The sequence below is a fragment of the Lottia gigantea genome (assembly GCF_000327385.1).
Source record: "Lottia gigantea unplaced genomic scaffold LOTGIsca_42, whole genome shotgun sequence".
Lineage (NCBI taxonomy): Eukaryota > Metazoa > Mollusca > Gastropoda > Lottiidae > Lottia > Lottia gigantea.
This window is the reverse complement of record NW_008709463.1, coordinates 1,772,771-1,800,357: the sequence shown is the minus strand read 5'-3', so window position 1 is coordinate 1,800,357 and position 27,587 is coordinate 1,772,771. Positions and strand designations below refer to the sequence as shown.

Genomic DNA, 27,587 nt, shown 5'->3' with positions numbered 1-27,587 from the left:
GGCAAAATCATAATACACAGCTTGGTGTTCTTTAATCCTAATGATAAAGTAGGACACAAGCTTTCGTGTGAAATGAGATTAATATTTTCAAAAAAGCACTGGCTGACAAGGTTATGATGACAATTGAAGGCCCTCGCACCATAGTGATTACCAGTTGTGTATGGTTGCCAGTAATGAAAGTAGCCATAAGTTCTCGCTTGCGTGAGAGTCGCAATTTATTACCGCTATTCTTATTATCAACCATATGCAAATGGTGATCGCTATGATGTGAAGGCACCTTACAAGAACAACTAGGTCTATACGTGAATCTAGATTATCAGTTCGAAACTTATGACCTCTTTTCTTGTTTTTTGCAACAATAAGGAACTATTGATCGCTTTGATGTTAGGGCACTTTAACAAACTTTGTGAAACGTATCGTTTTGATGGAAACATATTGTAGATTTTCATATACAGATATGATTGTAAACCTCAACCATTGTTATGAATTCTAATTGAATCCACCCTTCAGAATCTTCCACATTTTAATTTTCAATTATTGATTTTAAATGAAATTCTGCACAGAATTTCATAGCTTCTTTTCTCGTATAGCTAATGTTAGTATGTCTCTTTGAAGTGATTATATGAATGGATGGATGGCCTCATTATGGTTATTTGGATCTTTGAAAGTTCAATTCTCCATTTCTATTATATACTGGTACATACATTTATAGTATACATATAGACTGTACAGTAGCTAATTTATTTCAATAGCTGACATTTTAATACCAGTATCTCTTTGTGAGTGGATGGATTGCCTTAGTAAGGTAAGGGTATTATGTTTTTTTTTTCATTAGGGTATTTGGAAGTTTATTCCACCCACTTTCATTTGTAGCCATGTATAGATTGTATAAGGTTAATTCCTAGTTTGTTTAAAAAGTTAACATATGAAATATCGTATTGAAGTTAAAATCTGAATGGACTGAAATACCTTTTCATCTGAATGGACTGAAATACCTTTTCATCTGATTGAATTAACATATTCTGTTGTCACAAGGATTTGGAAGTTATTATTTTATGTGTGATTAACTACATCAGCCAATGGCCAACTTGATATTTTGAGTCTGAGAAAAATGTATTTCATTTGGTTTTCTAGCTGTAACTTTGTACATTTACTAGCTGTTATTCTTTACATTTACTAGCTGTTATTCTTTACATTTACTAGCTGTTATTCTTTACATTTACTAGCTGTTATTCTTAACATTTACTTGCTGTTATTCTTTACATTTACTAGCTATTACTTTGTACATTTACTAGTAGTTACTTTGTACATTTACTATGTGTTACTATGTACATTTACTAACTGTTCATCAGTACATTTCCAGCTGTACATTGTACATTTACTAGCAATTACTCTGTACATTTACTAGCAATTACTCTGTACATTTACTAGCAATTACTCTGTACATTTACTAGCAATTACTCTGTACATTTACTAGCTGTTACTCTGTACATTTACTAGCAATTACTCTGTACATTTACTATCTATTACTCTGTACATTTACTAGCAATTACTCTGTACATTTACTATCTATTACTCTGTAAGTTTCGTCATGTAAAACTATGTATCTACAAGTATTATAAATGTTTTTGGGTCATTCACTCGAAATATGACTGTATAATTTTTCTAGTATCAAACATGATTACATTCTTATCGGTCGACTACTAGCTTGTACTTATATTAGTTGGTATATTTAGTTGTAGATTTCCCCATGTCAACTTGACTGTTTAATTCAATTGAGTGTATTGGAAATATGTAGAGCAAAGTTAAAGGAGGATGATCTAGGAATTTCGCCGTAAAAAAAAATTCTCTATTTTTCTAAACTAGAGCTTACAGGTATGCAAGCCGTTTTGGAAGAATAACCTAAAACTTTTGAATTATCTTTTATTGAATTTTTTTCTCAAATTACAGCTCAAATAGGAAAAAAAATAGGTCAATGATTGCAGGTTAATAACCTTTAAACTCATTTTTTACTTGTTGTATAGAATCTGTAATAAAGACATTAAAAATCAACTGTATGAAATGAATCGTAGATTGTTTTTGAAATTCCATTTGAAATTGATATCTTTCCGCATTTTCTCTCATGAAAAAAATGAATTAGAATTGTTTGAAATCTATGAATATAAATTACTATTAGTGTCACCTTGGAAATAAACCGGAAAATGAAACGTGTTGTCTAATGACATGCTGCTATCATCAAATGTATCATTAAAAGAACAGATTCAGCATTTCCAGGGTTTGATTTGAGTCTTGAATATATGTAAATGGTCTTCAGAAGTACTAGAAATACACTAAACTAGGAATTTCACTTTCTACTTGTATAAAAGTCTTTTCTTTATATGGCAGCATAGTCTAAAGAAAAGACGACTCATCTTTTTAACTTTCAAACAAGGATATATCTTAATTCTGTAAAGAGGTTTTTTTAATTTTTTATCTTTTTCAGGGACTTTGAACCATTCCAACTTTCAGTCTGATAAAAATTTGGAATAATGAAATAGAAGCATTGGCCCAGATATACATCTATACAAAACTATTCTAAAATTTCTTTTGAAAACAGAACAAACAGGAGCATTTCTGGAAAATCCCCAAAGTGCAGACCAAAAATGAGAGATGTCTCTCTTTGAGGCAAGGCTCAAAATGCCAAAGCCGATGAGGCCGGTGTTAGGGGGCTGCCAGACGACTCGAGAAGCCAACAGATTTCAGATGATCCAAGATGAATTTTGATCATTTAGAGAGTTTAATTTTTACTTCAAAATAATACCTTACACAGGCTTTGGGTGTCTATGGCCCAATGGTCCAACCTTAATTACACCACTGAGGGCAAACAATTTATCTTGAAGGGCAGATACCCTCCCTGTACCCCCACTGGCATCACTACTGATTGTTAAAGATGATAGAAATCTATTTAACCATCCATCGTGTGTTCAGATTACCTAAAAAAGATTTGACAAGAAAATATATCTACTTGTCAAGTGTTATTCTGGTAATGATGAATAATCTCTTTTATTGATCTGTATCATGTGTCAACTATTCTAATTAATAAATATTCTTATTAATCTTGAAGGTCAGTGGTGCTGGAAGGAACTTTCAATGTCAGAGAACCTGAAAGTGAAAGGGCCAAGGGCACTATTGTGTATGCATTCAGCACTTTTAGACACCTTTGACAGTAAACAGATGATTTGTGGCATTTTAGAGTTGGTACAAACAGCTGTCTGAGTGCAGTTGTACTTATAGTAGGCCTACTCTTGTTTTAACATGTTTTGTTTGTACATTGAGTATGTTAATTTGTTTTAGTTTCTTTACACTTCTGTAACATATTAAATAAGGAATATAAGACTGTACATACATGGACATTTAGATTGGTTAAAATATATTATATGCAATAAGAATACATGATAATTCATAAAAAAACATCAATGAATCAAATAGTTTGCTTAATTTAACACTAAACAATAGAGAAACCCATCTTTAAATAAGGAAATTATATTAATATTATCTTCGTATAGACAACACAACAAAAATACTAGTATTGGAAATTAGTAATTCTTACAATGTTATAAATTGTAACAGTATGTGATCTGTAGAATTCACAAGAATTCTAATTATAACTATGCCACAAATCTTATTTTATTCAAAGACTTGCAGGGTTCCAGTGGAATCAATTAAAATTCCTTTTTGTTAAAATTTTAAGAAAACAAAAATGCATCCTGACTTTAGAAATAGAATTAAAGTTGGCATTTCATTGTGATATATTAGCTTTTGAACAAATTAAAGAGACCGTTCCAGGAAATGTAACAAGAACTTTATTTTTCTCCTTTTAAATACATAATATCATGTTTGGTTTCATGTTTTTTTTTCTGCAGGTTCCATCCATGATCTGACACCATTCTTCCTTGAATTGTGTTCTGTAGAATTTTTTTACCTAGCATCAAAGGTTGTCATAATTAACACTAAAGAAAATGTGTAAACAATTTTACAAGAAGTTGAAAATTAGCTCTGTCAGCTTATAGAAAAAAATCGACTTAACCCCTCTGCAGTTGCTCAGTTAGCCAATGATTACATCTGACCTGTCTTCTTGACATAAGAACCTAAGCTGTTTTATCAGCCAAACAACATTAATTAGCTAACTTTTCTATTCAAGATACTAATGATTTAGAATTTAACAATCACATGACATTTTGTTAAACAACAATAGAGTCCCTTGTAAAATGTAGATGCTTTAGAATTTCTGTGAACTGTATTCTGTTGGCTCTAGATCCTCTAGAACCAAAGTTGTTATACTTGTAAAATATGGATTTGTGTGTCTGTTTGTGAAGTTATTTAGATGTATTAATTATGTATGACATAGCCTTGTAGTATATAGATTCTGCATGTTATGCTGTAGAATAATTTTATTGATTGATGTTAGGGATGAATTATCAAGATGAAAAATAAGACAATGTGTTAAAGGCGTACAGTCGTTTAGATATTCTCTTTCTTATCCTAATGCCTTTATCAGTTTCAATTCTGACTAAGGCCAGGAATAGACAAGGTTTTGTGTCTGATGCAGCATAATCGATAAAAACGAAAATAGAAGTAGTTAACGCACAAGGTACTTGTCCGGACACGGTGCAGACATGATTCGCTTCTACTATATAGATAATCCAACACTGCACCGGACACTGGATTTCGTCTATTCTCACTTTTTATGTGTTAAAGTATATCAGGGCTAGGACTGGGTGATATACAGATATACCGGTATCATGATTAGTACCCGTGTAAGAATTTATATCGTTAGTATTATAGCCTGATTAAAAATACTAAAATATTGTCATATTCGAACCCAGAATACCAGCACACCGAGAAGACGACAATCGAACTAGCTAAGCTGTTCCCCTGTCATAATATTTATGTTATACAAGATGGCAATGTGACATTATTTGAAGCATCATGGCGGTTAACATTTAATTTGTGATTACACCAGGATTACTTTCATAAGAATTGATCATAGAATCAGAATTTTTGCTTATCTTCAAGAAGATTTAAACCCATAATATCTAATCACCTAGCAGACGACACTCTAACTCGCTACCGACTGAGCTATTCTATTTCCACTTTATCTATTAGAAGACAATCTAACTGAGTTATTCCACTGCCATGATATCTATTTAATGGATTTTATACATACCTCATTGATTTCGTCTGCTATAAATAATGGATTGTCATTACGATAGGTCGTTTTTCTTCGTGTGATTACTATAATATTAAAAAAAGACAAAGTTGAATTATTGATCTAATGATTCTAATAATAATAATTTTCTTTTATTTTTATACAAGTCTTTGCACCAAGATGACATGGTCCTGTCTAACATTCAACTCCTGAGGACAAACATAGACTCTTTATTTTACATGGATTTGAATTAGGTTTATAACATCAAAGTGACATGGTCCTGTCTAACATTCCACCTCTAATTTGGCCAATTGAAAGAAAGAAAGAGCCAACCATTTTTAAAAGGATGATATCTAAGATTTATGAGGTTCCTTTCTAGCAGCTTGTCACTGGCATTAGATTTTTCTCAAGTTATCCATACCCATTTACAGCTGAGTGGACTGAAATAATGATGATTTACAAGCATGTCTCTAATTGATTGGAATGTTCTTACACCTTCTCTAAATACCAATATAACTATTTCACCTGATGGATGGATTCGTAGCCTTGACACTACTTAGTTAAAGTTGCAATATGAGTCAATTTATCGAGTGTTAACTGAAGTGGTTATATTAAAAATAAACGCTAATAAAAAATGGAACAGAAGTTTAGTGTAATTTTAATTTGACTGATCATAATAATAAATTCACTGCGTCTGTTATTGATTACTTACCTAGCCCTAGTTATCAGTTATTAACTCTACGGTAGATATTTATGTTTATTATATATACGAACTAATAAATGGGTATTTTTTATAAATAATATTGAATTTTAATAACAAAATATCGTAAGATATAATATAAAAGTTAATGTTTGTAGTTTGTTACGTTTACAATAATGTCTAACAGTATTTTTGTAAGAATTGTAGATATTTTTAGAATCTTAACGGTGTTTTAAAAAACGAGAAAAGAAAGATGAAGATATTTAAGATGTTGACAATTAGGATAATTATAACCTGTAATTCTTCTATCATAGCCGGTCATTTCCGACTCTAATTTCAATGTTTTTTTAGACTAATGTATAGACTGCTCCAAGAGTTGTTGACTCCTTTCTAATGATACTATTGGTGATTGCAATACAATATGCCGTGATAAGCAGAATGAATATTCTTCTCTTATTTCACTGTATTATAGACCAGTGTTTCCCAACCTTTCTTAGCCTTCACACCTCTAGAGCAATCACCTGGACCTTTCACACCCCCAAAAATTTGTTATGGTATGAGATGCTCTCTCAAATTCTTCTCCTACACCAGTTGGCCACACCCCTGACACCCTAATCTCACACACCAGGTTGGGAACCCCGTTCTAGAACTATACTAAAAATAGTCCAAAACTTACAGATTTTTTCTGGCCTCTGATTTTTATGTTGGAATTGTAGATTGGTGATCTCGACTTCGCAATGAGACATAATCTGATACATGTAATCAATCCTCAACCAAAAAAATTTAAGCTGAAGAAAACAGAATTAAGGAATAAATATAAATCAACTGCAGCTTTAATAATTCAAAAGTAAAATTCTAGGCTATTGTATTCTTAAATTTCAGGACAAGGTTTCTTTTGCTTTTAGACATTTAAAGAAGACATAAAAGTTGATCATGAAACCCATTTCTAGTTGTTTTTAAGAAATTTGGAATCTACTTACGACCGATCCTCTGGTCATGTGTTTTCTAATAGATATGACAGACTGATTCCAAATATCGATCTATTTTCGTTACATAAAGAGCTTATTTTAATGTCTTATTTGTTTTTTTTTGAATTTCTAGCTTTTTCTTCATTCCTTTGTCAATTTTTCAAATATCAGACTCATTTGTTTGGATTCCATTAGTTAGAATAAGGTAAGATAAGAAAATGTTTTATATCAGTATATTATCTAGGTAAAATGAAATAATTATGCTGTTGAAATGATGTTCCACGAAAATATAGAGTTTTACATCCTATTTTTCTGCAATTAATCATTAAGCAAATTTAGCGAGTAAAGGTTGTAACTTGGTACTCTTGACAAGTTTACGAAAGCACTGGCATAGGACTTGTGGGGGTAGAGATAATATTAAATGACAGAACATCATTTTATGCTATACTACTCCTGGGTTTTTTTGTACACAATGTTTCAACAATTTACATTGTCATCATCAGTTTAGATGGTATACTACTCCTGAGTTTTATTGTACACAATGTTTCAACAATTTACATTGTCATCATCAGTTTATATGGTATACTACTCCTGAGTTTTATTGTACACAATGTTTCAACAATTTACATTGTCATCATCAGTTTATATGGTATACTACTCCTGAGTTTTATTGTACACAATTTCTTCAATTTACATTGTCATCATTAGTTTATATGGTATACTACTCCTGAGTTTTATTGTACACAATGTTTCAACAATTTACATTGTCATCATCAGTTTATATGGTATACTACTCCTGAGTTTTATTGTACACAATGTTTCAACAATTTACATTGTCATCATTAGTTTATATGGTATACTACTCCTGAGTTTTATTATACACAACGTTTCAACAATTTACATTGTCATCATCAGTTTATATAGTATACTACTCCTGGGTTTTATTGTACACAATTTCTTCAATTTACAATGTCATCATCTACAACTGATTGGTCTCACAAAGAACGCAATGCCATTTAGTGTGCAATGAGGGAAACTTTGTCAAGACAGAAGCATTAGCCTACTCTTCACTTTACATTGTCATCTATTTTTTTGATTTTCGATCTTAAACATACACAGCCTAAAACATAAAGGGTTTTATTGAATGGTGAGACATTAAATAAATTGCTGTTGAATAAATTTAATATTCATCTATTCATATTATGTTTCTAATTATAAATAAAAAAATTTTGTCTGTGACCTGCTAGATTTGACTTAAAGTTATTTTAAATGTTGACGTGCACCTAATTTACCTAATGATATTTATTGTATTGAAAAGAAAAGCTTAAAGGGATTGTAAAGTACTTTATAAACTGTTTATGTTTACCAGAGGTAATGATAGCATCAATTTGTATCATTCCAATTTTAAATGTTTTATGTTTTCATTATTTCAAAAACTTTCAGATATTATTCGCGATTTTTGCGTTAGTGATGTCATATAACGCTTAGTTTTTAGTTTAATGGAATTGCAGGAACTACAGAACTGACTGAAAATTGGATTGGTTAAATTGGTACTATCAGTGTGCCTGATATAAATATAATTATTAGAAAATCTCTTTACAATCTCTTTAACAATATACAGATTGATCTAATAAGCTTATTGTTTGTCAGGGAGATTTTATTTAGAATTTTAGTATTTGAAAGAGTAAGTTTATTTAAGAAATTAACCTGTAAAGATCTGTATTGATTGATTGTCCTAAAGTAATATAACATCTTAGATAGCCCCACAAATATTCTAGACACATGATATCACTTTTCATTATGAAATACTTACTCAATAATTGATATACTTTCTAATATGAAAAGTTCATTATAACAGGTGTGGTGCCTGTCAGGGTTTGCTTACTCTTATAGATACCTGATACCACTTTTCATTATGAAATACTTACTCAATAATTGATATACTTTCTAATATGAAAAGTTCATTATAACGGGTGTGGTACTAGACAAAGTATACTTACTCTTCTAGACACCTGATACCACTTTTCATTATGAAATACTTACTCAATAATTGATATACTTCCTCACATGTGATTGATATACTTCCTCGTAGCTGCTACTAATGTTTCACCAATATAATGTTTGGATTTCAGGTTTTGTTTTACGTTTTGGATCGGTTTATTTATCATCACTCAAAAGGTAACAATTTATGAGAGTGGCTCTGATCCATATTTGGAATGTTAGTTGTTGAGGAGAATTTTCTCCAGGACACAATCCAAATTTGGCAAAACTTTTGGTACCGATGCATTGCTGAACTGTTGATGAATCCATCAAGACGTTTCCAGATATTCTGCATTATCCTTGTGTCTCAATCGGTTCCACAATACAGTCAAGGTGTAGGCTCAACTTACAAGTTGTATAAAGTGAAAGCCTACCCCTGGACTGTATTGTGGTAAAAGATGAGGTGAAAAGTGGTTGATAAGTTAAGAATTTATTTAAACATATGAATTATATACAAGATGATTTCAACCAACCACAACGGTGACAAACTAAACTGACGCTCTCACATACACTCAGTCATGCTTCAGGCCACTCATACGCAAACATGCTCCCTGTCCATATTTGGCAATCAGGCAAGTTAACAGAGGCACAAGGCATTGCAGAAGAAATAAAAAGTAAATTCCTAGTTTGAAATATATTTGACGGGCATTTTTCTAGTTCATCTGAAGACTTATAGATGATTCATATTAGAAAATGATTATTGATTATAGATTAATTGTATCTAAATATTAATTCTTCATATATCAATTGATTAATTTAAGAAGATATATTTTAATTGTTTGAAGGGTCACTCAGCCAGGTCATTGAGTACATACCTTCCACTTTATATAATACACCAGTAGTTTTTTTGATATCTTTCATTGCCAACAGCAATATATACTTATCATTTCAAGTTATGAATATAAACATACTTTCTTGATGTATTGCAGAAGAATTTGTTTAAACTGATTCTATTACCAGGGGGCCTCATTCTCGAAAACTCAACTAAGATAAAATTCATATTTAAATAATAGACCTACACTTATCTGATTGGATAATAAAACAAATTATAAAACTAATAATATCGTGACCAATGATAGAAGGGATTTGTACCATTCTAATTTCCAGTCAGCCTTTGTTGATTATTAAGATTTAAGAAATACAGTAATCTGTTTGGATGATAATACGTAATATTAAAACTATTTTAGTTATTGACTTATTATATGAGGGACACTGATGGTTTAGATTTGCGCCATTTCCATTTTCAATTAGGCATCTCAAAAACCCTTAGATATTTTAAACAGCTTTGAGATAGATGTGCCATATATGATGAGACATTTTTATAATTACAGGAACCACAGACATCTAATGAAAATCAGAACGATGCAAATTGTAGTTCGAACATCTGCCTCTATTCCAGCCTTTGATAAGTGATGGTATATTTTTAACCTACTTATTTACCATGGTTTCACCAAACCCTATTCAAGCCAACAATTATTAAAATAGCTATCAGAGGCTGAACTAGAGACAGATGTTTCAGACTGCTAATGACAATATGAAAGGCTCTGATTCATGAAAATGCTAAGAATCCTCTTTGCAGCCACTTCATAATATGATGTTGGAATTTATGAGGCACTTAATGACATTTTAAAACTTTTTAAGAAAGAAAAGTAGACCAAATCATTGACATGATAAAAAATTATTTCTCCTGGTTATTTTATTTAGGTTATAATTATCCTTAGGTTCATTTATTATCTTAAAATATTTTTCAAAATTCAACAATAGGAAATTGTTTAAAGCTTAATAATTATTTTAACATTGATTTAATATAATATAATAGAATGAGAATACATTGTGAGGTTCTGATGTGGCTTTTGTTTCTCCTCAGAGCCAATGTAATTATAAGATCACTGAACCGAAGACATACTTAGTTACGTTTTATCCATCTTCAAAATGTCAAGGTATTACAAACTCTATCTAATACCTTGACATCATTAAGCACTTCCTTGTATTAAAGCTATATGACACTTGTTGCCAAGCTTCAAATGCCAACTCTGTCTAATACCTTGACATCATTAAGCAATTCCTTGATTTAAAGCCACCATTTGGCAAGGTTAAATATCAAGTTATCTCCCTTGTGAGATTTTAATACATATAGCCTATCAAATGCCTTCTTAGAAAGAACAATTAAGGATATGGCGTCCAAGTATGCAGACACAGGCAGCCATATTGTTAATAGTCTTTCTGTCGAGCCAAGGGCTCTGATAGACTTTCTTTGCTAGCATACAATCCAATCAAATTGTTGCATTTAGCAATTTCGGTGAAACAAGAAAAGATGAATAATCCTCCGTTAATGAATGAGTAATTACGTTATGCTCTTATCAAGGTTTATCATATATTTCTGAATATAGTGCACACCCCTTTCTTACCCCATCAAAATCTGGAAAAATCCATTTATCCGTATATAATGTGCATCCCTTGTTGACGAAAAATTTGAGGTTGCATAACGCAGATATTTAAAAGAAATATTTTCTATAATGAAACAACTTGAGTTTTATAGTCTATTTGAAGAAATTTATTGGCATATTTGCAAATTAAAGGTCAAATTTGACAGAATAAGGCTGAAACTTTTTTGAAAATTTAGCCAAGCATGACTTCAATTCACAAAGCAACATTATGTTTGTGATTTATTGAATAACGTGTTGACATAGAGAATATCTAATTGTGATTTTCAATCAAAAACAAAAACAATATGGTGTCAATCTATTAGTATACTGATTCCAATGTTATAGCCATACCACAGGTAGAGAGCACAGGCTGTTAGAGCATTGGTTCGTTACATGACATTACTTGTTTGATTACTTCAAACAATGAGTGGTCGTGGGTCCTAATCTCAATCAGCATCTCAAAATCTGTTTGCATTTGCTCATTATACCAGTCGGCACAGATGTAAACTGTTACTGATAATGGTGGATAGATCAGTACTAAATACTACATGACTAAGAACCAGCTGGTAAAAAAGATCCTCATAAGGACAATAAACTGAGGCCCTGTTTGCTACAGACTGTGCATATAAAAGATACCTCGACAGCTGGAAATCGCAAAAGGAGCAGGCTTATGCTGCTTTCCTGGCAAAACTTCCCTCATTGCACCTTGAATGGCGTTGCCTGTAATCATTACCTGATGAAAATTATATATCAACAACTGGGTATAGTACTAATCCTTTCATTCGTATATCAATTGCGTGTATACTATATAATAGCTTGAATTTTTAAGCTACTCATTATGTAAAATAATGATTTATTAATTTGATCTGTCCCTATTAAATTATCAAGTGATTTCAATACCGGTAACAGATGTATATTTCATAGTATTTATATTTATCACGATTATTTTAATTTCCATAATCTAGGTCAGAGAGTTCACAGGGTTAAATATCAATTAATGACATTGGACAATGTCTCGAGCAATATATTCTTGAGAAAGTAATGATTTGTGATATCCAGAACGTAGAAATACTTTTCTTATGAATGTGTAGTTAATGTACCTTAATGTGTTTATTACATGATATGGTTTAAGTACTGACTGTATCACCTATATGTACTGCTGAAATTCTCTTTAAACTCTTCTCTTTGCATTGTATTTTTTTGTAATTTTGACTCTGTTTTTGTGACTGTATTATTAATATGATATGATTTTAAGCAGTTTTTAAACCACCTATGTGTCCCGCGGAATTTTACTTTTAACTGGTGTCTGTATTATTTTTTGTGACTGATATGATGTAATAAAATGATGCCCTCTAAAGATTGTAAAAAGGTAATCATTGTTTAAAGAAAATATATAGAGTCTTTAGTGTGCATCTTCTTTGTTGAATTTTGTCATTCTGTATCTTTGATTTTAGATTTTATTTCCCAAAAAATCTTCACTATGTCAAGCTCTTAGGAACTGCATCTTATACCTTGACTGCAATAGCCACCTTTCTTGTATCACAGAAGTAAATGTAAATGTGCGATTTGATTCGATTGTATGCTAGCAGAAACAGCCAATCAAAGACTTTGATCTTGGCTGTGCATATATTCGAAGGCTCTGATAGGCTGGATTTGCATTTACAAACCACCATGATACAAGGAAGATGGCTATTGCAGTGATGGTACAAGATGAAGTTCGTTATAGCTTGACATTGTGATGATGCAAACTGAAAGTGAAACAAGAAAAGTGGTTATTGCTGTCAAGGTATAAGACAAAGTTTGTAATAGAGTGACATTGTGAAGATGAAGTTTGTAATAGTTTGACATTGTGAAGATGAAGTTTGTAATAGCTGGACATTGTGAAGATGAAGTTTGTAATAACTTGACATTGTGGAGATGAAGTTGTAATAGCTTGATATTGTGGAGATGAAGTTTGTAATAACTTGACATTGTGAAGATGAAGTTTGTAATAGCTTGACATTGTGGAGATGAAGTTGTAATAGCTTGATATTGTGAAGATGTAGTTTGTAATAGCTTGACATTGTGAAGATGTAGTTTGTTATAGCTTGACATTGTAAAGATGAAGTTTGTAATAGCTTGACATTGTGAAGATGAAGTTTGAAATAGCTTGACATTGTGGAGATGAAGTTTGTAATAGCTTGACATTGTGAAGATTAAGTTTGTAATAGCTTGACATTGTGAAGATGAAGTAATCTGTGTATAAGAAATGATAACGGATATTCTTCTCTTTATATTGTTAAATAATCTCAGAAATTTTTCTTCTGGTCTTATGAATTTTTCATTTTCATTCATTGGACATTTTTTTCTTAATCTTGTGTTGTGATTTTATCTTGGAAATTGTCAAACTGACCTCAATTCAAGACATTCTTTATTTGAATAATAACAGTGTTTTGATAAATTCAACCTTCAACAAATTTTTTAGTGTTTTCAATTTTAAAGAGACAGTTGCGCCATTTATTAGACCAATTTTACTTTAGTCTCAGAATTGGAATTTTTTAGTTAAACCAATCAGGTTCACACACAGCTCACAAAATTTGACACGCTTTAAATCCATGAGTGTCCAGAATTATCCACGTTTTAAAGTTAAAAATACTAGTCGTCTTTTCTTGAGATCCAAATCAACTCCCGAAAATGGCCAATCTGCCCCTTTAATGTTATCCAAATGATCAGTCTATATATGAGAGTTTAAAACAGTTTTAAACAAACCACTGTTCCAGAAACATGACCATGAATTGCTGTGAAAGGTACATCACTACTCCAATTATTACCATCAAGATTCCTTTCAAAACTTCATTGATAAAAGCAGCTATTTAAATTCATCTTTGTTATTTTCAACAAACACAAGTTTATATTATTGTAGCACATTATTCTTGACTTCATTAAACCAAACAGGATGTAAAACTCCATTCAACAGTTAGATTATTAAAAGATATAAAAAGGAAAATAAAATGTTAATTGGTATGACAGATGGGGAAGTAATTAAACAATGTTGAGGTAATAATAGGAGATGGTGAAGTCTAAGCGTTATACAAGCATCGACACGTGTTCTTGTAGCCAGGCTGTTTTTAACACATGTTCTTGTAGCCATGCTGTTTTTAACGCATGTTCTTGTAGTCATGCTGTTTTTAACACATGTTCTTGTAGCCATGCTGTTTTTAACACATGTTCTTGTAGCCATGCTGTTTTTAACACATGTTCTTGTAGCATGCTGTTTTTAACACATGTTCTTGTAGCCATGCTGTTTTTAACACATGTTCTTGTAGCCATGCTGTTTTTAACACATGTTCTTGTAGCCATGCTGTTTTTAACACATGTTCTTGTAGCCATGCTGTTTTTAACACATGTTCTTGTAGCCATGCTGTTTTTGACTCATGTTCTTGTAGCCATGCTGTTTTTGACTCATGTTCTTGTAGCCAGGCTGTTTTTGACTCATGTTCTTGTAGCCATGCTGTTTTTAACACATGTTCTTGTAGCCAGGCTGTTTTTGACTCATGTTCTTGTAGCCAGACTGTTTTTAACACTTGTTCTTGTAGCCATGCTGTTTTTAACACGTGTTCTTGTAGCCAGGCTGTTTTTAACACATGTTCTTGTAGTCATGCTGTTTTTAACACATGTTCTTGTAGCCATGCTGTTTTTAACACGTGTTCTTGTAGCCAGGCTGTTTTTAACACGTGTTCTTGTAGCCAGGCTGGTTTTAACACATGTTCTTGTAGCCATGCTGTTTTTAACACGTGTTCTTGTAGCCAGGCTGTTTTTAACACATGTTCTTGTAGCCATGCTGTTTTTAACACATGTTCTTGTAGCCAGGCTGTTTTTGACACATGTTCTTGTAGTCATGCTGTTTTTGACACATGTTCTTGTAGCCAGGCTGTTTTGGACACATGTTCTTGTAGCCAGGCTGTTTTGAACACGTGTTGTAGGCTGCAGTGATTCTGTGTGTTGTTCCAGCTTGATAAACTGAAGATCAAAGGTTTAATCCCAACATTGGTTCCTATTTTTATGTTGAGCAGCTATGGTGGGTGTGGTGCCAGGCAGGGTATGCTTACTCTTCTAGACACCTGATACCACATTCCCTTAATAAAAGTTTGGATCGTTTGGTTTATTGATCCGGCCATTACTTTAGCATTTCTCAACCCAGTTACTCCTTGTAAGTGATGCAGAGGCTACAGACTGTGTCCGTGGACAATTTCTTGACAGATGGAAAAAAGGCCACTGCAATATTTCCCTCATTGCACACTGCATGGTGTTGCTTTCTTCATAAGGTGAAGAGAAGTAAGATGTAAAACTCCAGTCATTGAACTAAGGATTTCAAATCTTACAGAAAGTATTTTTATGTCTGAAAGCCATTGCTTAAGAATAATTCAAGATGGAATTAAAAGTTTCTAGTCGAAAGATATTTAAAAGTTGAGAGCACAAGGGAATATATTATGGTATAACACTTTTCTTATATAACAAAGTAAAAAACATTTCAACACAATTTACACTTGTCATTTCTTCTGATGAAAAACAACATGTAAATTGTGTACGTTATGTAAATGTTTTGTACGGTACTTTATTAAAGAAGTGTGTTATACCATAATATATTCCCTTGTGTTTTATTACAGCAACTTAGGTTCATAAGGATCTTTTATACTAGCTGGTACTTGACCAAACCTATCAGTGTTGATCTTGCCCAGATTATCCATACCTATTTACAGCTGTACATTAAGATGAACAATCATACACAAGGATAACAAAGTCTTAGGTTTCACGTGGATCCTTTCTACCAGCTTGTTCAGGACCAAACGTCTGGGAAATTGATCTTTCAGGATTATCTAACTGAAATGATGAAGAAATATGACTTTTTGAAGGTCACCAGACTTTCACACAATGACCGAGATTAGAACTTCCCCATTGATTTGACATTTCAAAGAAAAAGAGACCTATTTTGTTTTATTTTGCTAATAAATCTTGTCGTGTTTCTAATAGTTAACCAGAGGTGTAATTGGCATATAAATGTATAGATGGTTTTTATGTGATTAGAAAGAAGTTATAAATCACCAGTTAGAATTCTGTGTCTGTAATAAACTTACTTTATATTCTTTCCTTCTTCTTCTTCTTTATGTATCCACACGAAAAAATTTATTGCATAATGGTATTGCAGAGATGTAAGACTTGCTAAAATTTCCGGAAATGGAAATGGGTTGAAGATTCATTTCTTTTCCGAATAAGAAACGTTTGGCTGCCTACGTTTCCCAAAGTTCCGTACATGAATGTAATGATCATTTACACCTGAGATATTGTCATGTGTGAAAAAGTAGCAATGGCAGGTGTGGTTCCAGGCAGGGTATGTTTACTCTTCTGATTGATGCCATGGACAACAAATTTTCTTCCTAATTTATTTTATTTGTTTAATGCCCAAGAGGCCGGGCGGTTATGAATAATATTTTTTATAGATATTTTAATTCTTATATCACATGTCACTATAATAAACACAATTTCTACCATTTCTTCTGCTCTTAAAAATAATAAGAAAGCTGATATACTTTTGGTAGAAGAGAATAAACCACACGTTTTCTCCCAGAAGGATGAATAGAGTGATTTACTGTTAACTCATTCTGTAGGCGGTTTTTTCAGTCATAAAATGATGATATTTAATCAGTAGTTTCTATTTATTGTTGGATGTTTTGGTTGTAAATTGTTTTGTTAAGTAATGTTTATAGAAATAGGTTAATACCTCTATATTACTAAATGACACCAAGACGACTTTCTTGACTTTCGTCTCTAAAGTGATCAAAATATTATTATACTTGTCATCTCAGCTTACAGAATTACCAGTATGGTTAATTAACATTTCTCAGAAACAGTCTGAAACAGGTGAATTTACTTGTAAAAATAGCGTTCTACTAGATGTAAAAAGGATTGTAAAGAGATTTTCTAAACTTTGTATAAATAAACCAAGTACTAACGATCTGAACCCCAAATTGAAACCCAAAATCCAAACAACGTACTGGCGAAACATTGGTAGCAGCTAATGAACTTTTCAAATTTTCAGTCAGATGTCTATAGTTCCTGTAATTCAACTAAAACTAAGTGTTTTGTTTTGTATAAGGTCCTTTACAATAGTGATTTCATAAAACATATAGTTTAAGTTGATGTGATTACTAAGAATTGGAATGGTTGAAATTGATGCAATCAGTGTCCCTGATTCATATTAATTTTTAAAATCTCTTTACAATCTCTTTAATAATTCACTGATATATCTTGCCACCAACTAACATTCCTAGTAAAACTCTTAGAAAATTATTAGTGTCATAGCAACCAATTTTAAATAAATTTCTCTGATTTCTTCTAATTTGACACAACTGGTGATTCCAACGTTAATCAGGCCTTCTTCTTTATTTTTAAAGAGACTGGTTCCAAACTTTTGTCATAGAAACTGGAATTTTTTAGCTGAGCCAATCAGTAAATGTGTTCATAGTTCTTGAAATTTGAGTCTTCAAATCCCTGTGTCCAGAATTATTTGCATTTGAAAGTTGAAATGAGGACTTGTCTTTTCTTAAGATGCTTTAGACATATATAGAAATAGGAAAAATTCCTATTTTGAGGTATATTTAAGGGAATTATGCTATTTTCTCACATTTCTAGTACTTCTGAACACTAATTACATATATTCAAGACTCAAATCAAACCCTCGAAAATTGACGCATGTCTCTTTAAATCTTGGAAGCAACCTAGATTTCTCTGATTTCTTCTAATTTGTCACATTTATTGATTTAAATCAGATCTTTTTTCTTTATTCTTAAACTCCCCCTGGCTTATTTTAATGTCAGATATTAGATTTATATCAAATTTAACGGACATTTTAAGCTGAAATATTAACGCTATTATGAACGACTGTCTGTAGGGCTTTGAAGTGTGAATAACCTAATTTCTTGATGAACTGGGTCAATGGCTCCATAACTGGACAATAATGAGAAAGTTGACCTGGAATATACGTCTAGTCTCTTGGATAATAAGAATAAGGTAAATGGTAATCACATATCAAATTCTTGACTGAAGAATTTAAGACCAACTGGCATATTTTCTTATGGACAGCGCCCGAAAAAACTTGTGCCTTTGCTGCTCAGAGTCGTGCTTTGTCTGACATCTCAACCCTTCAAACCAACCCGCCCCCTTGCCCGTGACAACAAGCCTATAGCCTGTATGCCCATGCCAACTAGGTTTGATAACTGCTCACAACTGGCTATGTTTTGGAGAATCTAGGTATAACTGAAAGAGCTTAACTTTGGTTAACTGTACCACTTTTCAATTAAAAACCCTGAGTTCAGTTTGTCTCCGATTAAAAAAATTAATGTCAATGACTTAAAGACTGAAATACATTATATTGTTATTACATCGAAGACAAACTGCATGTTCTATAATATTTCTGAGAATTGATACAGATCAGAATCTAAATAGTTCTTAATCCAACTCAAAAGTTCACAATTTTTCAGTATCTCTACTTTCACTTTATTTTGTAAACTGAGTAAGATTAAAGGAAGCTTTATAACCTATAAATTTTTTTATAACAATTAGTTTAGCTATTTCTAGTCTACATGATAATAGTTATTTTAAATTTCTTCAAGTCTGCAGCCTTCAGACATTGGTTCATGACAGATATTTCAGAATTAAAATGAAAATTAAAATTGTCGGTCACTATTTGGCCAGAGGACTGGCAATGCCATACAGTGTTCAATGAGGGAATTAGCCTACTATTTTGGATTTGCTACTAGGTATATTTTCCAATCTGAACAACATAACATATTTTCCAGCCATACGAGCTGCATTGATAAGGTTGAAAAATCCGAAGGTATTATCTCGACCTATGCTAGGATTTACCCCTGGACCTTCTATATTGATGTATAGAGTGCTATTTGAACAGTGAAATTATTTCATTATTGTAAAAATATCTATCTAATTGCTCTGTTTCATTAAACTTTGTTCTCTTTTATAGCACAATCAACAAACAAGTTTAGTCATTTATGAGATGATGTTTACAAATTACTAAATAATAATTACATTGTCACGACGATTCTAAAATCTAAAATACTCAAACATAGAAATTAATGTGATCAAATTTGTTATTCATTAAATACTGTTAACAATCATCATGTTTCATAAATAAAATGAGAGAGTAAATGATATATAACTAAAATATAATATCCCAATTACCATAGAGCTTAATTTAAGCTCCCTTCAATTTCAGCTCCCCTTTGCATTACCCCCCACCCCTTCATTTAACCTAACCCTTCACACAACCATACCCCTTGAGCTTAATTTGAGCTATCTGTTGTTTCTTAAATAAAATGAGTTAAGCTAGTTAGGTATGTAGTGATCTAAATATCTGATTTACCACTTGAAAGAGCTTTATTTAAGCTACCCTCAATTTCAGCTCCCCTTCTCATTGTCCTTAGAGCTGAAATTGAGCTCTCTATTGTAAAGTGTTGAAACGTAATATTTTTTTTGTGTCTAAAATTGATTGGAATCAGTGAAATATAGATACAAGTGTATCTTAACAATACAATAGTGTTCCTATAGAATCAGTAAACTTACATCATTATTGATTTGTCATCTGTGAAGCATTTAATGGAAAAAAATTTGAAAAAACCTGTTACTTTGCTAATAGACAATAAATGATATTATAAATCTATGCTCTGTGGAGAATAATTGTATAAGTTGTTATCAATGTAATGTATGAATATTTAATGATAAATATAATCATATATAGACAATATTTACAATGTTTTTGTTCAATTGGTAATATCATCGATTTATTTTTTTACTCTAGATAATTTGTCACCATTTTTATATTGCATTGTCATGATTAAAATAATTACACTTAAGATAATGATTTGATAAGCTTGCCTTACTTACAGAATAATGATTTGATGAGCTTGCCTTACTTACAGAATAATGATTTGATGAGCTTGCCTTACTTACAGAATAATGATTTGATAAGCTTGCCTTACTTACTGAATAATGATTTGATGAGCTTGCCTTACTTACAGAATAATGATTTGATGAGCTTGCCTTACTTACTGAATAATGATTTGATAAGCTTGCCTTACTTACTGAATAATGATTTGATAAGCTTGCCTTACTTACAGAATAATGATTTGATAAGCTTGCCTTACTTACTGAATAATGATTTGATGAGCTTGCCTTACTTACAGAATAATGATTTGATGAGCTTGCCTTACTTACAGAATAATGATTTGATGAGCTGCCTTACTAACAGAATAATGATTTGATAAGCTTGCCTTACTTACAGAATAATGATTTGATGAGCTTGCCTTACTTACAGAATAATGATTTGATGAGCTTGCCTTACTTATAGAATAATGATTTGATAAGCTTGCCTTACTTACAGAATAATGATTTGATAAGCTTGCCTTACTTACAGAATAATGATTTGATGAGCTTGCCTTACTTACAGAATAATGATTTGATGAGCTTGCCTTACTTACAGAATAATGATTTGATAAGCTTGCCTTACTTACAGAATAATGATTTGATGAGCTTGCCTTACTTACAGAATAATGATTTGATGAGCTTGCCTTACTTACAGAATAATGATTTGATGAGCTTGCCTTACTTACAGAATAATGATTTGATAAGCTTGCCTTACTTACAGAATAATGATTTGATGAGCTTGCCTTACTTACAGAATAATGATTTGATGAGCTTGCCTTACTTACAGAATAATGATTTGATGAGCTTGCCTTACTTACAGAATAATGATTTGATAAGCTTGCCTTACTTACAGAAGAATGATTTGATAAGCTTGCCTTACTTACAGAATAATGCAATGACCTGTTTTGGTGCTGGTGAACCTTAATGCATTATTAATTTATAAGCCTTCTTGCCTTAATAACAGGGAAATTATAGTTCAGTAATGAGTCTTGTTCACGTCTAGATAGGAATTGAAAATCGAAAGGGAGCGAAAAAAGAAAGTGTGAACTAGGGATTACACAAGACTTCATGTTGCGTATTTCAAATAACAGTCAACGGTGTATTTAGGCAGTAATATTTGGGCCATTCCCCCTCCCCCTGCCCCCTTGGGCCATAAAGAATGAAAATTCTTCTTCCACTACCAAAATCGTGTTAGATGTATTCTCGGGCTTCCAACAATTTTCCATTGGGAGACTCTGACCTTCCCTCCATAACTAGTGCCCTCTAAAATCTAAAAGGTATGTAATTCCTTCAAAAATACTTCAAACTAGAAATTTCTCTTTCTATTTCAAGGTATGTTTTACCTTTATATCACAGATTTTCAAGAAAAAACGACTTGTCATTTAAACTTTCATCATTCTGAACACACGGAGATTTGAAGGCTAAAATTTCGACAGTGAGCTTTGAACACTATTACTGATTAGCTTAGCTAAAACATTCCTGTTTCTAAGACTAAGGTATGATTGATCGAACGGTTGGTGGATCTGTCTCTTTAAACTGTGTGATGAGAAGCAGCAAATCTTTATTTTACTGAATGACTCCATTTCACTTTTCAATTATAATCGAATGTGACCTTTCACTGAACAACTTCTGAATTTAAGCAGAACTATAAATGTCAGGAGATGGAACAGATAATACTCATGATGGTATATTATTACTAGTCATTATATTATTAGTTCCAATCATTCCTTGTATTTCCATTGACACGGAGACCATAATATAGGTATTAAGCCGCCAACACAAATCTTTTCATTCCAGCTTACAAGAGATATTAAAGAGTTTTTGTTAATTTCAAACAAAATTCATCAACTTTTTTTCTCATGACATATTTTTTTAAATATTAAACTGTTGGTAGAAGTGTGTCATTAAGTAAAAGCTTGTCACAGTAGTTACACTAAAACGTGTGATAGACTTACATCAGAGGAAATCTATTGTTATTCTTATTAAAAGGAATGTTTTTTCTGATGTGGGAATTTAAAGAGACAAGTTGATCATCTATTTCAACCCCCACAAATGGTGAACCTTACGTTTAAAGATAGGCCGTGAAATTGCTAAGCATCGAATCCAGATTTTTATTGAGGTAATTGGTGCTTCTTCTATATAATCATAATTATAAGTAGGGACTTACTGGTATATCTCCCCATCATTAAAAAATCTCTACTTTCGATTGGTTTCAGTATTAGCTATCTTATATCTTTATAAGCCCTGTTTTAAATTTTGCTGGAACTAGGGCAGGAATGTAGGTCATGATATATCTCGATTTGTTTCAGAATATTGGAAAATATAAAACAGTTATATAGCTATCTAAATTTTAAAAAATGGGAAATATTTAAATTCGTTTCCTGTTTTTAGAAAAAATATTAATGACATTAACGACTAAGAATAAAGATATAGATGTTTTGAATAATATTATAACTTATTTCCATTCTTATAATCAAAAATAACTTTAAATATGTGATGTTTTTCTTTTTTTGAAGTATATGTCTATATTTGGTGTTCAGATGTCTGATATATTTTCCTAAAAATAGAAATATTAGACAAACACCAAATATAGACATATTTCAAAAAAAGAAAAATTTGTTTTCTGATTATAAGAACAAATATAACATTGTTAGCTGTCTAAACACCAATTGATATATATTTTGTAAAAAGAAATAAATGTATAGAGTTTTTCTAATTTTTTCTGGATATGAATGAATTAAAAGGTTTTAGCTGTCTGTAAACCAAATATAAAAATCATATGTAAAAATATATATGTAGAAAATATTTTAATTCCATTTGTGAAATATTGAAACAAGTGAATGGAAAAGTTTAACCATCTAAAAACCAAATATAGACATTTAACAAAAAAAATGTTGTCATTCATTTCCATAGTAAAGGAATAAATGAAAATGTATTAGTCTGTTGAAGACCAATATAAGTATAGATATATACATACATGAAAAAATAGGAACCTATCTTGAAAGCTGTAAAAGAAAATTCAATTTGACCCTTTCATTGGCAATAGCTAGCCAATGACCAAATATAGATATATATGAAGAAACAGGAACCAATAGTAAAAGCTTTTACTTAACTCTCATCTTCAGAATGTCAACCTTGTGTGACGTAAGTAAGGTGGCTATTGTAGTCAAGGTATTAGACACAGTTCATGATAGCTTGACATTGTGAAGATATACAGCCTACAGAGACTGGCTAGCCAGTGACCAAATAGATATGAAAAACAAGGAATCAATAGTAAAAAGTTTTAAAGAAAGAGAAGAGTTGGTTTTGAATTGACTCTTTCTATAGATATTGATTACTACCAGCCAGTGACCTGTTCAAGTCGGTCAAACTACTGGTCATTAATTATTGATCAACGACCTAGATCTATCAGGTCAAAAGCTGTTGTATTTTTTACCATATAGCTTCTTGTTAATGACCTCACAGGTTTGTTAAAGAGAGAATTTATTGTACAAACAGGTATCATAACTTTGTTCTGTCTCTCAATTATAACAACCGAGTTGGATTGTCGCCTGCTAGGCAGTGGCAGAGCCAAAGGGGGCAGCCGCGCCCTCGCAGCCACGAAAGTAAGTTTTTCTTGTTTTTCGGGCAAAAATCTCATAACTAGGTTAGAAATAGGGGCAATCTCAGATATTCCACCCCACCTCGGACGTCACTGTCACTACTGCGAGGCAATTAGGTTCAAATCCTCCTCCAGGTAAGAAAGATTCTGATGCCTGTGCCAGTGCTTCCGAGAGTCAACGCAGCGTCGGCTCTCACTCTCTAATACCTGATAGTACTTCTCTATCCACTACTAACTATACAACTTTTACTCTAGATTTTTCCATACTTTAGACGAGATTTTGATGAACATAATTGTCTTGCTTGTACATATTTTATATTATCAATTACATTGTTTTGTTATGAATTTTTTTAATATTGTGTAGTGAGTTTCAGTATATATATTACAGTCTATAGATACATAAGCCCCATCTTGACTAGGGCTCTATCAACCATAACATGCTTGTATCATAGCCGAAACTGTTATCAGAACGTATGCCTGTTTACATTACACAAAAATCTCCAGTTCCAATCAGATTACAATCAGATTACATACAATTTTTGAAAAGAAAAAGTAATTATTATTGGTCAGATTTGACTTGCTACTTTATAGAAATCAACAGGGTAGAGCTCTAATCAGACATGCATGGCAAATCATGACTGGCATAAGGAGCTTTAAGCAGAGTTGACTGGCTAATACACAGAATCAACACCTTAGAGCTCTATTCAGACATGATTGGCAAATAGAGCATTAATCAGAGTTGACTGGCTAATACATGGAAATCAACACCTTAGAGCTCTATTCATACATGATTGGCATAAGTAGCTTTAAGCAGAGCTGACTGGCTAATACATGAAAATCAACAACCAGTATTTTTTACTTATAAAAAATAAGTTGTGAAATAAATGAAGGAGATGTGAAGTTTATTATATTATATGGTTCTCCTGAGAGTTGAGTTAACTAGAGCATAACTTGTTATTGACTGATATATTTTAACTGTTTTATCACAATATGTTACCATGACCTACAATTCCTACTTCCCGTGTATAGGCTGTAAAATTATCAATTTTTAATGAATCCTTCATTACTAGTATATAAATGTGTTAGACACAATGTAAAGATAACTGGAATAATTATTATTGTTGGTAACTGTTAGATATGAAAGCATTATTATAGGAAGCGTGGATTGATGCAAAAAGATAAATTGAATGAAAACATTTCGTTAAGCGTTGATAGATATTGTGGCTAAGTGGAACTAAAATTAGTGTCGGAAAAGTTGTTTGAAAATGTTAAATAAGCAGGAATAATTTAAAAAGATAGATTAAATTTTTGTTGAAAATGTAATATTTTAGTATGGGCAATTCTAAAAGATGTCTTGAACTATCATTTGTGATGGAAGTGTGATATGAAAATATTAAAATAAGACTAGATAGATATTTGGCTTAACATATTACACAGAGAATATAATCCAGCATTTATCAGTATTTTTTACGTGTCTGTGGAAACCTATTATTAGGTAATGTTTTACTGTTTTCTGGGTGAACTTCAACCTAAAGAGGTTCAATATTGTTAATTTGCACCATACAAATTATCAGTCAGGCCTCTGCGGTTCTTGCAATTTCTCTCAAATTTAGCATTTTGTTAAAAAGATGTTTCCATGGATCTATGAGATAGTGACATCATAGAATACTTGAGTCTAAGGCCCAAAGCTTTCTTGAGTATCAGCAAACAGGACATTTAAAAACACCTAATGCCACTTGAGGTTTAGGTTTGTCAACTCATTATCACTTTCAGAGAGTTCACAAAGCTAAAAATGTATATTTGGTATTTTGGTTTGTCAACTATGCATCCCTTTCAGAGAGTTCACATAGCTAATAATGATTATTTGGTATTTAGGTTTGTCAACTCAGCATCCTTTTCAGAGAGTTCACATAGCTAATAATGATTATTTGGTATTTAGGTTTGTCAACTCAGCATCCTTTTCAGAGAGTTCACATAGCTAATGTTTATAAATGCAGAATTTCTTTAAGAGAGATCACATAGCTAATAATATTCATTTGAATATAGGTTTTGACATCCCTTTCAGAGAGTCCACATAGGTAATATTATTTATGAAGTTATGTATAGGAATATACATCAGAGCTAATGGAAAGTGACATTCAGCTTCATAATTAAGCATTATCATACAATTGACTATCACCTGACTAATTAGAAATATTTCATTATGTACCATTCCATATTAGATGTCGTTAGACAGTAATTATCTTATTATAATTATTGTATTAATTAGATCTTTAGACAGATTATATTGTATTTTATTTAATTATACGCCCACTTCTCTCTATGTGGACGTATATTGTCGGCACCCCTGTCCGTCTGTCAACATTTGATTGTAAACGCTCTAAAAACTACATTTTTTGATGGAATCAAATGAAATTCGGTATGTGTATACATATTCATAAAACAAAGATCAGGTTCGAATTTGAGCTATTTTCGATCGTTAGAAGCAGAGTTTTTGCCCTTGCCCCAAAATCTTGAATATTTACCATCCGCATGCAGTGGTGGGCGTATATGGCTGTGGTCCACTATCTTTTATTGTCCTGTTGGTTGCGTGGGTTAAATGTACCACATACTAACGATCTGAACTGCAAAACGAAAACTGAAATCCAACATATTTTTTGCGAAACATCGGGAGCACCTTATGAACTTTTCATATGGAAGTATATCAGCACGTTGTAGTGTTCTAATATAAAAAGGGCTTATGATCTCATCACCATCTAACACCCCAACACAAGGCAATTAGGTTCCATGGATTTGAATCCTCCTCAAGATAAAAAAAAATTCTGATGCTTGTGCCAGTGCTTTCGAGAGTCAGCCTGGTTTTATAATAGTTTTAACAAAAAGGAAACAGCTAATGAAAGTTGGTTACATTTGAAAATATTTAATAATTCAATTACAAACTATCATCAAAACATAAATAGAAAATGGTAATATTAAAACAGAACCTAAAAAAAACATGTTGTTACTCAGAATTTCACAAAGATATTTATATGATTTATTTTTAAAAAGTTGTTATGTTAGATTTCATATCATGGGTGACCGCTTGAAACCTCGTATAACTATAAATGATGCAAAATTACTTTTCGAGAAAAACGCAAAAAACTATTCGTACGCGTATTTTGTTAAAATCTTTTTTATTATTTTTACCGCTATATGTGGCTCTCATTCTCTGAAAATATAAACCTTGTATAACAATTTGAATTCTTGGCAGAAAAAGGAACATTGAACCTAGTATAATAATATATTTTACAAGGTTTTTAATACGTGTTATTTAATTAGTGCTTTTTGAGTTATTTACAATCAAGCTAAGAATACGAGGTTTTGATCACAAGATCTGCACTTTTAGCTTTCGAACGGTACCAAAATGTCAAAATGACCTAATATGGCATATACGAGGTTTCAGGCGTTCACCAACAATATTGTAAATATTTTTTATCACAATTCTAATTATGAAAGGCTATGGTATAACCATTATTATGAATAAATTATATGGCTTCTGATTAGTATGATAATAACATTTACTTATATACTACTTTTACTTACAATATGTATACAAATGTATGCAAATATATGCAAATTTATGCAAATTTATGCAAATATGGCACTGGAAAGCACATAGTTACTAAGTATTGCAAGGGGAAATACAGTT

General features: G+C 31.8%; 2 protein-coding genes across 2 annotated transcripts; one reads left to right on the top strand and one right to left on the bottom strand.

Moving 5' to 3' along the window:
- Positions 1 to 14,571: 14,571 nt before the first annotated feature.
- Positions 14,572 to 15,294, top strand: LOTGIDRAFT_123066 (hypothetical protein; the record flags this gene model as incomplete). Its single annotated transcript, XM_009060435.1, has 1 exon — positions 14,572 to 15,294. A coding segment is annotated over one exon (723 nt), but the record flags the coding sequence as incomplete, so codon positions are not given.
- Positions 15,295 to 20,789: 5,495 nt separating this feature from the next.
- LOTGIDRAFT_89466 (hypothetical protein) lies at positions 20,790 to 21,104 on the bottom strand (the record flags this gene model as incomplete). The annotated part of the gene is made up of 1 exon (XM_009060347.1): positions 20,790 to 21,104. A coding segment is annotated over one exon (315 nt), but the record flags the coding sequence as incomplete, so codon positions are not given.
- Positions 21,105 to 27,587: the final 6,483 nt, after the last annotated feature.